Below are 12,714 nucleotides of genomic sequence, written 5' to 3' on the forward strand. Positions count from 1 at the left end.
CATCAATGAATACTAAAGATATGAATTATCTTCTACCAACTATCCAAAGCACATGAATAAGCACATGAACACTTGTAAATTATTGTCACAACACTTCAACGACGTTAGAATGATGAAAGGTTTGAGGTGTGCCATCAATCAATCTACTTAAGATCATAGTCACGACTTATGGAGAAAATTCGATTCATGCAATTTAACTTCCAATATACAACTCAAATCGACCCTTCAACTCTTCAAGTAGTCATTGCATTCAATTATTGCATCATGTTAAGACTATATGAGTAGTGCTCAACAAGTGAGAGATCGGCAGAGTAGAAAAGGGTGCAAACACTATGTAAGAGAGTGTTTGAGAGAGTAAAGTGAGCGAGAAGCATTCACTTTTTTTACGGAGGAAGGTGTCCAATGATTATGCATTTTTCTTCTTTCAGTAAATGAATATGCTTGTTCAAAACACCTAAATGGGGTGTGACTCTCACCATTTATTTTTAACATGTGACCATTATCGGTTGACTAGTTCTCTTAGGCGATCGATCGGTTCCTCCCAATGTATCACATTAGATATGATTAAAAAAAGAAAAACGAAGTAATTTATACACTCATATGTGATCATATGAAATAATGATTATTAAATTATTGTTTAAGTATGAAATGTTGGAGATTCTTTACCATAGAATCATATGAATAACTCTATTGATGTTAAGATACAAGAATTATAAATCAATCATAAAAGATTAATCACGAGTGTAGTTCCTAAACCAATAACACACAAACATATAAATTTATCCAATACATGATAATTAATTGGAGTAGAATAATACCTATGTGTAAGTTTTGAAGTCCCGTAAATATTGATCATGTAGCTCTCTCTCTCATGTGCTTGAAGATTAGACCCATGAAGATTGTAACAAAGTACTACACAATGGAATCCCAGCCGCTAAGATCTTTTGCAGCCTTTCACCCTTGGAATACTTTCACATACACTATTCATGTGGAGAGTTTGTGCTTTCAAAACCATTAAGGTGTTAAAATGACGGCTGCAGGGACCTTTAGTTTCTATTTATAATAAAATCCCTAAAACCCTAATTCATTATCACAATGGATTGGGCTAGGAGTTTCCTAATCAGAGTGGATCTATAATTGCTTGAGCTCAATGGATCAATCGGTATTATTTAAGCCCACATAAAAATCCTAACAATCTCCCACTTAGGCTACATTGATACTGATGTCTTTCTATTGGCACTTGGACAAATAATCCCAAGACTGAACACCACTTATACAAATTTTGATTCAATCAATAATCTCTGATGTTGAACAATAGTAGAAAATACACCTCAATATATGGCATACAACTATCTAACGTTACAAACAATAGAAAACTATCAATCTAAATTACCTGAAAACATATATATAAGAAATTGATATCTACTTGTGATCACATGAAATATACATTTCCTTATAGCTCATTTCCTGATCTAAAGATCAACCTACATTGAAAACCTCACAGGTAATAAACTTTGATATTAATCAACACTTAGGTAAACTGCACTTTTCTTGAATTAATATCTTACTTTGACATACCGTCATGACTAATCGTCACTTTCATAGATTTATATTAAATACCACCATAAATCACAAATTTTGACAAACCGTTTGTGGTTAATCATCACTACCATGGATTTATCTTAAATACCATCATAAATCATAAATTTTGGACTTAGGTTAAATACCGCCATAAATCATAAATTTTTACTGAATACTACCATACATCACAAATCTTGACGAAATACTTCCAATTACCTTCACTTATTGTTAATTACTTTGGCTAAACACTGCCAATAAACCTTAGCATGCATCGCCATTAAACTTTACTTTTGCCACCATGATATCCTTGGTTAAATGATATCATAAAATTTCTACTAACCAAGCATATAAAAAATTTCAATAACACCATATATCAAAAAACATGGTTCTTGAGCACTTGATCGATGAACTTGGGTGATATCACTTTTGGGCAAATGTCACATTTACCTTGGGAAACACATAATTAAACTGAATATACCACTTTGATGGGTTTCATTCATTCTTATGATGTTTTCTACATTTGAGATGAATATATATATATATATATATAGATATACAGAAGTGTATGTTTTAATATGTTTTTTACATAACTAGGGACAACACAAACAAATGAAGTATAAATATATATAAATAATTTAGACAACATGATTTAAGATAAAATCATTCCAAAATTACTCTAAAATCATTATAAACTTAATAGAGTAACAAGATTGTTCATATTTCCCTTTGGTTGTGCTTTGATCAACAATAACATCTATTTGGGTTCCTTGAGAGTTAAAACTACATCAAGTAACCCACAAATCTCAGGTATGAAACATACATACCAAATAATCAGACTATAACCTATAATATGTTCAACTAACAAATAAACTACACAAGAGTCACAACCGTAACTACGTACCTATCTTTTGAGTTAAGAATACACTGATCATCTTACAAACCCAAATTTACTATGAAAATACAATTATTTTTGTCACCTATGGACTTAGATGCCTTTACGTTATAGTCATTTCCATACATGTATTTTCTTTAACTTAAGTGACATCACCTTTGGACAAATGTCACCAACTTTGTCGCACTTGAAAAAACTATGAAATAATAGGATGCGTCACTTTGATGGATTCAATTTAATCATTTCATAGTTTCATAAAAATATATTGTGCAGCAAAAAATATGCGGAAGCTTACACCCAGTTTAATTCTAACATAGTTATTCATCATAGAGTGTTTCAAACAAAATATACAAGTATAAAATGACATGAATATGAATTTACTATATATTTCAGTCATAAATAATTTTTTAATATTATGATAATAATAAATCATTGTAAAACTCAAAATAGTTATTTTACTTAAAAAACAATATAGTACACTGAATTTATCCTCCCATTAGCAACATAGTATATTGAATTTATCCTCCCACTATAAACCTAGTATGCCGAATTTATTCTCCTATTGGTCGAGCCATATAAAACAATTTAAGGTCCATAATTATATCCTCCCACTTAGTTCGATCAGTCATAGATTAATCAATTTATTGGATAACACAATTCGTTAAATATGACATGCATATAAACTTGTTCACATAAGCCCAAAAACAAAATAAAAACCAAATGTTTTTATCAATTAATGTTCATAAATGGGTTTTCAAAGAACAATGGCAGTGTTTGAGAACTTAGTATTAGATTGATCAAAATCGATACTAATCCAATCCAATCAATCCAAATTGATCTAATCGGAATATAAAAATAACACATTAAATAAACTTATAACCTATGATCATAGTCCTGAATCACTCATCCACCCTATTGCAATATATAATTAATGCATGTAACATCAATAAAATTAAAATCAATATTGCATCACTAACCATTAAACGTAATCAGAGTGTCAACCGAACTACATTCTCAACCTTTGGGCCTGGAATGCACTGGTCCATTCAAAAACTATAATGACTGTGGGAGCTCTTCAACTTTGAAAATTACTACCACCTTTGGATGAATGGCAACTTATAGGTTAAGGTCTACCTATAGTACACTTGCATTTATGCTTATTTTTGATAATGTCGCATTTGGGTAAGCATTACCTAATTTTTACCAATAATTTTCTCTGTCTTTGAAAATAAGACAAAACCTTTGAGTTGTAAACCTATTACAATAATCTTGATTTTACCATTTTGGTGAGTTTCATCTATTCCACTGCAATAGCTTGCAACTACACCTGATAGCTTAAATTTGTGGGTTATTTAAACATGAACTAAATATCATTTTACATGTAAAATAACAAGCATATAACTATTAACAAAATCAACATTATAATGCTCAATTATCAATTATTTTAAGAGTGTCAACCGGAACTACATTCCTGACCTTTGGGTCTGAAACATACTAATCCACTCAAGTTTCCGCTATTACTGTGAGACTTTTATAACTTTCGAAAAAATACCATCATCTTTGGATGGACATCTTCTAGGTTAAGAAGTCTTTATTATTTTTTTCACTTGCTTTAACTTTAACTTCTCTTTGATAATGTCACCTTTCGGTGAACATTAACAACCTTGTTACAAACCATTATTCTCTGTATTTTTAAACAAAGAAGACCTTTGATTTGTATTCTATTACAATAAGGTTGAACTTTACCACTTCGATGGATTTTATCCAATCTTACTGCAATAGTCTACAAATTCATTATGACAACTAAAAGTGGGATTGTTTAAATATGAATAAAAAAATATTGAAAAACAAAAGCTTGAACTATCATTACCAATAATAAACAAGTTCATATTATGATATGCAAGTAATGTATGAGTTGATTTTCTTTTATTTTTTTCAATTAATAAAAAAATTATGAAGAATCATAAAACACTCATACTTATAACTTATACAAAACATATTATAAATTTCACCAAAACTAGGTTCATAATATATCAAAACGAAGAGCACGAGAAACTGGACTCAGCGTAAAAAACCAGATTGAAAAATTCTTCACCGTTTGCCTGTATAAGCTATTTCAAGTTGCAAAAAAAAAAAAGATCAAAATCAATCTGGTTTGCCCAAACCAATTGGTTCGGCCAAGCGGTCTAATCCGGTTCGGACATATTAGTTTTTGGTCAAATTCAGGTATTCGGATCAAGAATCCAGGTCAAAATTTGGGTCTTCGGGTCGAATGATCAACGATCCGATCAACCTTTGACCGAGTCAAACAAGATTGGCCATGGGTTGACCCACTACACCTCCGGGTTAACTCGGAAACCCTAACGAGTTGACCCGGCGATGACTCGCCACTGCAGTTTTTATTTTTAATAAAAAAATCTCTCCTCTGGTAGCCAATTTTTGGCTACGCGTGTCGGTGCGTCCGGAGGTTTTAGATAATGTGCGACATACTGTCGTGATGGCCTTCTCGTCCTCTACAACTTTCGTGAAGAAAGTTTTTCAATTCGGGACATTTAAATAATGGTAAAATTACGATTTTCATGATTTGGGATCCAAATCCTATACAAAATCAATTTTTTTTTTGATTCTAATACCGTAAGGGTTGCCTCTGATACCAATTGTTGAGGATTTCTTACCATAGAATCATATGAATAACCCCATTGATGTTAGGTTACAAGAATCATAAATTAATCATAAAAGATTAATCATGTGTGTAGTTCCTAAACCAATAACACACAAACATATAGATTTACCCCATACATGATAATCAATTGGAGTAGAATAATACATGTGTCTAAGTTTAGAAGTCCCATAAGTATTGATCATGTAACTTTCTCCCATGTGCTTGAAGATTAGTCCCATGAAGATTATAACAAAGAACTACACAATAGAGTCCCAGCCGCTAAGATCTTTTGCAACCTTTTACTTTTGGAATACTCTCACATGCACTATTCATGTGGGGAGTCTGTGCTTCCAAAACCATGAAGGTGTTAAAGTGACGATTGCAGGGACCTTTAGCTTTTATTTATAATAGAAGCCCTAAAACCCTAATTCATTCCCACAATAGATTGGGCTTGGAGTTTCTTGATTATAGTGGGTCTATATTTGCTTGGGCCCAATGAATCAATCGGTATCAGTGAAGCCCACATAAAAATCCTCACATGAAAATCTCACTTTCTGTCCCCTTAAATATCTTTTGCAGCAAAAAGCCTTTATGAACAAATCAAAACTTTGCAGCTAAAAACATAAATGAAAAGAAATGAAAGTATGTTAAATATTAAATTCATTGAAAAAAAGTATATAAATAAATCTCATGCGAGTAATCACAATGGGGAAACATAGATATGTCCATGTGATAAGGTTCACCATTTTACCATATCACATATTTTCATTATCAAATATGTAATAAAGTCCCTCAAATATAAATCCAAAGTTACATATAAAATTATAAACATAACAAAAGGGGGGGTGTTTGGAATTTTCTATTGTGTTTTGTCATTCTGTAAATTGGAAGATTTAACTAAGGGCCCATTTGATAATGTTTCAAGAAATGAGTTTTTGTCGTTTCTGTGTCAGAAACGGCATAAACGGAACAAAAAGCATTTGATAAAACTGTTTCGTTCCACTTATTTTCAGAAATATAAATTGAAATTTCTACCTATTTATGGTTCAAGAAACGACCCAGGTGAAACAAGTTCTTTCACCGTTTTTTGAAATGACTCATGGGCATTCTTTCGCTGGTTACTATCGACTTCCAGAAACATGACTTATTAAACACGTTCAATTCCATTTCTGTTTCTAGAAACGAAAATTGATGTTTCTATCGTTTCTTGAAACAGAAATGCCAGAAATGTTATCAAATGGGCCCTAAATGTTAGATACATAGGGCCCGTCTGATAACGTTTCTACCGTTTCTGTTTCAAGAAACGGCAGAAACATAAATTTTCGTTTCTAGAAACAGAAACGGAATTGAAGGTGTTTGATAAGTCATGTTTTTAGAAGTCGATGGTAACCAGTGAAAGAATTGCCACAAGTCGTTTCCAAAAACGGCGAAACACCTTGGTCGTTTCTTAAACCATAAATAAGTAAAAATTTATATTTCTATTTCTAAAAATAAATGAAACGAAACAGTTTTATCAAACGCTTTTTGCTCCGTTTCTTGAAACATTATCAAACGGGCCCATAGTATATGTTATTGAGTAGGCGAAATGCCAAATGTTAGACACAATTCAATCAATTACTCTCAACATTTGATCTCTGAGTGGTTACTGTCTACAAGAAGTTTTGAACGCATTCAACCACTAGCCATAGGTCTTTTTAAGCCCCAGAGCTTGAAAACAGAATCTCTGTAACGCGACCAAGTTGAACCAGATTTTTTAGAACCCAACTTAAACTCAGGTCTCCTTAACTTGGTGTTGCCCAACTCTATCAAACTCAACCAAATCCAATCCACCCTTGATTGACTCTGCTGAGTTAATCCTAATTGAACTTGAAGATCCTATGTATTATGTAATTATATAAAATTATGGAAAAGAATGTTGTTGGACTATGTCTTCTTGGCCCAACACATAAGGAGGGAATAATCGCCCCGCCTCTATGGTTGTATGCTCATATGTGCCCTCTCACTGGCCCATGTATTGATGAAAGGGCCAGACGGCTGGCAACAAACCATTCCCCTAAAATAATATATAGGCTGAACTTGGATCAAGGTCTCAGTCAATCCACATGCTGAAAAGCCTAGCCCAAGCACTGGCAAGCTCGGAGTAGTCTTGGGCGAGCTTGGGTTCACCGAGTTGCAACTTTTAAATTAGGAGTCAATTTAGCAGGAAATTTGGTCAAACCTTTGAAAAGAATTACGTCCAGAATGAAAATATGCACTAAGGTGCCGTTTGATAACACTCTGGGAGAATGTTTCTGGTGTTCTTCTATTCTGCGGGAATGCAAATAGAACAGAAATATGTTTGGCACGTCCGGTTCATTTTTGTATTCCCCCGGAATGAACCAATGAAAAAGAATAACTAAAGAATACATTGCAAGAGTACCAAAAAGTTACTTTCCTATTCTTTTCCTATTCTTTTACAAACTTAAAAGAACAAATCCATTCAAAACCCGACAACCCCTTTTCTGCATCTCACGATCAAAACCCCCAAATCCGTCGCTTCCCTGCCATAGGTTTTCACTCTCTCGGTCGCCGCTTCCCTGCAACGGTCGTCGATTCCCTGTGACGGTCGCCGCTTCCTTGCGACGGTCGCCGCTTCCTTGCGACGGTCGCAGCTTCCCTGCAACGGTCACCGATTCCCTGTGACGGTCGCCGCTTCCCTGCGACGGTCGCAACTTCCCTGCAACGGTCTCTCCTCTCGGTCGCGGCTTCCCTGTCTCTCTCCGTCGCCGCTTCCCTGCCTCTCTCTCTGTCGCAGGTCGGTCGCCGCTTACCTGTCTCTCTCGGTCGCCGGTTCCCTGCCTCTCACGATCAACGCTTCCCTGCAACTCTCTCGGTCGCCGCTTCCCTGCAGCAGGTATTTTCTCTCTCTCTCCTCTCTCGCTCTCTCGCTCTCTCACAATCTCGCTCTCTCAGTCTCAAGTATCGACACACTTTCGTACTTGGAAGAGACCCTCTTTGATGAACTCAATCTGAGATTGAGAAAAAATACCCATTGATGTAATCATGAGAAGGGTAAGGTTCTGACTAATTTCAGGTTTCAACCATTCTTGGACATTGAAGCTGAACTTCTTCTCTGGGTGAGAATAGCGAACTGGTAAACAATGGTTGGATCATAATAACCCAAATAATCCATTAACTTGTACTCTGTTTCTCCAGTGAAATGGATCAAATCTTTTAATTCTGAACTTGGAAAGCTCTTCAAGTGTTCATCCTTCACGAGTAGATGACCAAATCCCCTCATCCCAATTTCTGTGCAGGTATCCATGTTCATGGATTCTCTAGCTTGCTCTGGTTTCAGCCTTTCAAGTTGCGATGGCTTTTCTTGCTCTGGGTTTCCAGTGACTAGAGTCGCTAGTTTCCTTTTCTGGTTTTTATAGATCAGGAAGCTTTTGAACTGTGAACTGCCTTTACTCTTTTAACTAGGATTGTGATTTCAATTTTGCAATCTGAGCGATCTTTCTCCCTTGTTTAAAATACCTTGAGACGCTTTTTTTTTTAATTTTTTTGGCAACTCTTGAGATGCTTTTATTGGGCCTATGATTGAGGCAACAAGGTTAACAATTGAAGATCTCATTGGTTGAAACGGATATGTATAAACTACAGAATAAAACAAGAACTAAAGTAGAAAACAGCAAAACAGCAAAACTGAAAACAATTAATGCTCCTCTGATTTATATACATGGCAGGGCCATAAACTTCCAAATTTGAGGACCCCACTTGCCCTATGTATTGTTTCCAAAGTCTTATCATTTGGGTCAAACCAGAGACTCTCTAGTGGTGGTGGTTAATTGCATTGAAGATCTCATTGGGTTTGAATTTGGGCCTATTGTTTAATTGCACCACCCAACAGAGAGAGAGACCATGGAGGGGACAGTGAGGGGGAAAGGGATCCGGTTAGCTCAATATGACAAATTTACTATCCCTAGCTCCTTTATTGCTTCAACAATTACATGTGCCAGTCATTCCTTCTTTGTTCCCTTCTTCTTCTTTTGATGATGGAGGAGCATCATCATGAAAATTCTCTCTCTCTCTAGAGTGTGAGCTCGTGTGTAGAATTTGATAAAGTAGATGAATACTCAAAAGCATGGGTGCTTTGACCTGAGGATAGAATAGTATTATCATAAAGTGTCTTTCACTCTTTACTCATCTCTCTTTAAGGACTAATTAAACAAAATACTGTGACCTTTGGGACCTTTTTTAAAGGGTTTTCTATTAAAACATTACTCTTTTCATGATAAAAGTTTTATTTTTCTGTCTGGTTATGGTGATCTCTGTCCTTGACTGCTCAAGTTTCGTAGTTGATTACTTTGATCGATCGTGATGGGTTTCTGTAAAATACTCATTTGAGCATATTTCATCATTCTCATCTTAAGATTCTTATTTATTTATCTGCTAAATTTTATCATCAGCAAAGATTGTCTATTTATATTAATGTGGCAAGGAAGAAAAAATTCAGTGCTTACTGAGATTGATATTTTGGATGAAGGTTGATTGTGTAAATTTCAGTGTTTAATGATATTGATATTTTGGACCTGGAAGAGGGCTTTTATTATGATTAGAGTATTCTATTTTGATGAGAATGATGGAAAGATCAATTTGAAGTTCTTGAGCATGATATAAACAAATACCAGAAAAGACATGTATTTCTATTTTTAGGCTATAATGAGATGTGTTTCTAATTTTAGAGTAATGGCATCCACTTCGAGAGCTAATAACGAGGCAGCAAAATGGACTCAAAGTGAACAAGATTATCTCCTGAAATTAATGGTTGAACAAGTGAAAGTTGGTAATAAGAGTTCCAGCACTTTCAATAAAGGTGGGTGGAACAATATCAAGAAGGGGCTTGAGGAAAAAACTAATCGGTCATTTACGATGGTTCAATTAAGGAATAAGATGAATAAAATGCGATTCGATTACAGCGCTTTCAAGAAACTACTGGATACTACAGGTTTTGGTTGGAATTCTGTGACGAGGACCTGTACAGTTGAAGATGAGAGTGTTTGGGATGTACACATCAAGGTATACTATACTTTTATATGATTTTTTAATATTCGGTGTAATTTTATCTAATAGCTAGTTTGTAAAATTTTCAGGCAAATCGTGATTGGTCAAAGTTTAGGAGGAATGGGCTACCACATTGGCCTGAACTATGTATAATTTTTGGGGATTCATATGCTAGTGGGATAGGCGGATTCGGGAATGAATCTGATTTCAGGTTTGAAGAGGAATCGAGAGGTGTTGATGATGAGGTGGATGCAGATGTAGATGTAACTCCAACTACTCCATTGGCTAATACCTTGCCAACAAGTTATTATGAAAGCCAAGATCCAGGAACTGATCGTCCTAGAGTCAACAGAAGACTTGATAGGACACCTACAGGATATAGGAAGAAGAGTAGGACAACTGGTATTGAACGCGCCATACAGACCCTAGCCGAGTCAGTAGCAAACAAGAATACTTCAACCCCTAGCTCAACTCCAATGGGTCTCACTCCAAATACCACAGATTTCAGCACTTCTACTTGTGTTAGATTATTGGAAACCATGAATGATATCCCAAGAGAGTTGCATATTAAGGCGTGCAAGAGGATATTGGTGGATCGGGAATGGAGAGAATTATTCATTACTCTCAAGGATGAAACGAAACAATTGGCTTTTGATGTGTTAGATTGATGGATGATAATCTAACCTTTTTTTTTTATAATATGGATGATTGTAATGAAATACATTTAAGACCTTTTGTAGTAGGATGGATATATTTTGTTAGGTACACTTGATGTAAAAGTGTAATATGGATATTTACACTTTATGCTACTTTTCTAAATATGCCAGTTAAATTTTACATCTATTGTTGTAGCAAAAATTCTGTTGGATGCAAGTAGTTCTAAATACTTATTACATCATCTGATAATTATGCATGTTGGATGATTATAGTTTTATAGATCTTTTGGTACATTTATTAGAGGATAAACATTTGTATGATATTAACAAGTTTAAAATTTATATTGAATCAGTTATGGCAAATGTCAATAATACTCCAATAATCGCCTCTACTGACGACGATGGAGAAGAATTGATTCTCGCAACATTGTTGATAGTACAATATCATTATTCCAGCGATTTATACACTAGAGAACCACGCAGGGATAGTGCATTCACAGGGGCAGCATGGGTACATGAGGTGTTGCATGGGCATGCAAACCGCTGTTACGAAGAATTTGGGTTGGAACGACATGTGTTTTTAAATTTATGCCTACTAATGAGACATCGTGGTTGGTTACAAGACAGTCGCAAAATTAGGGTAGATGAGCAATTGGCAATGTTCATGTTCAGAATAACAGGTGTAGGTCCTACTAATAGAGCAGTTGAGGAGAGATTCCAACATTCAGGACAGACTGTCAGCTATTACTTTGGCAAAGTATTGCAAGGAGTGCTTAAGCTTTCTAAGGAGTATATCAAAGCCCCATCGTTTGATGAGATTCCTATGGAAATAATTGCAAACAACAAATGGTGGCCATATTTTAAGGTAAAATGAAAATTTTCTTTCTAATAAGTTTACATCAATTTTTAACTTATGATCGTTTTTTGTTTTCACATAATAGTGCTTTTGGTTGGTTTTTTGTTTTATTTTAATTAGGATTGCATTGGTGCCATAGATGGTACACATGTTACTGCTATAGTTCCCAAGGGAAAACAGATCCCATATCGAGGACGGAAGGGGATAACAACCCAAAATGTGATGTGTGCCTGCTCGTTTGACATGAAATTCACTTTTGTATATGCGGGTTGGGAAGGCAGTGCAAATGATTGTCGTGTATTCAATAGAGCCCTAGAGGATCCTACCTTGCGATTTCCTCATCCTCCCCAAGGTATATCAATTCCCAAATTATCATGTATGCAAATAATTATTGTATATGCTTTTAATGTCTTGCTTTATCATATTGTAGGGAAGTATTACGTTGTAGACTCAGGATATGCAAGTAGGAATGGATACTTGACATCATTCAAAGGAGAGAGATATCATATACCAGATTATAATGGAGGAAGAAGACAACCCAGAAGTACTAAGGAATTGTTTAATTATAGACATTCTTCTTTAAGGAATCATATTGAGCGTTGTTTTGGGATTTTAAAATCAAGATTCCCTATTTTAAAAAACATGCCTCAATTCTCACTTAGTTACCAAAGTTATATTGTGATAGCTTGTTGTGGACTTCATAACTATATTAAATCTGAACAAATAGCAGATGCACTTTTTCAACAATATGGGGAAGATGACTACTATGATCCTAATGAAGAGAGAGTCAGGGTAGTCAACGCTCACGGAGAACAAGAAGATGGTGATATTGCTAGTACTTCTACTGCAATTCATCAGGGCAGTCAACGTGGACAAGGAAGACAGATGAATGAGCTAAGGATACAAATTGCAAATCAGATGGCAGTAGATAAGGGTTACCCCCTGATTTGATTATTTATGTAATAAAATTTCAAGACACCTATTTGCAGCTATGATTTTTATTTTGTAATTCCTATAAACTTGA

General features: G+C 35.0%; 1 protein-coding gene across 3 annotated transcripts; it reads left to right on the top strand.

Moving 5' to 3' along the window:
- Nucleotides 1-9,709: 9,709 nt before the first annotated feature.
- LOC122093443 (L10-interacting MYB domain-containing protein-like) lies at nt 9,710-12,169 on the top strand. Of its 3 annotated transcripts, XM_042664896.1 has the most exons (4): nt 9,710-10,193; nt 10,268-11,699; nt 11,811-12,042; nt 12,121-12,169. In XM_042664896.1, exons 1-2 carry the CDS (start codon nt 9,837-9,839, stop codon nt 10,844-10,846), a joined length of 936 nt encoding a protein of 311 aa, XP_042520830.1. In that variant the 5' UTR covers nt 9,710-9,836; the 3' UTR covers nt 10,847-11,699; nt 11,811-12,042; nt 12,121-12,169. The 3 variants fall into 3 exon arrangements, with proteins under 3 accessions (XP_042520830.1, XP_042520086.1, XP_042474806.1); XM_042664152.1 differs by lacking the exon at nt 12,121-12,169 and having other exon boundaries at nt 11,811-12,070; XM_042618872.1 differs by lacking the exon at nt 12,121-12,169 and having other exon boundaries at nt 11,830-12,070.
- The last annotated feature ends 545 nt before the right edge of the window (nt 12,170-12,714 follow it).

The sequence above is a fragment of the Macadamia integrifolia genome, chromosome 1, assembly GCF_013358625.1.
Source record: "Macadamia integrifolia cultivar HAES 741 chromosome 1, SCU_Mint_v3, whole genome shotgun sequence".
Taxonomy (NCBI): Eukaryota; Viridiplantae; Streptophyta; class Magnoliopsida; order Proteales; family Proteaceae; genus Macadamia; species Macadamia integrifolia.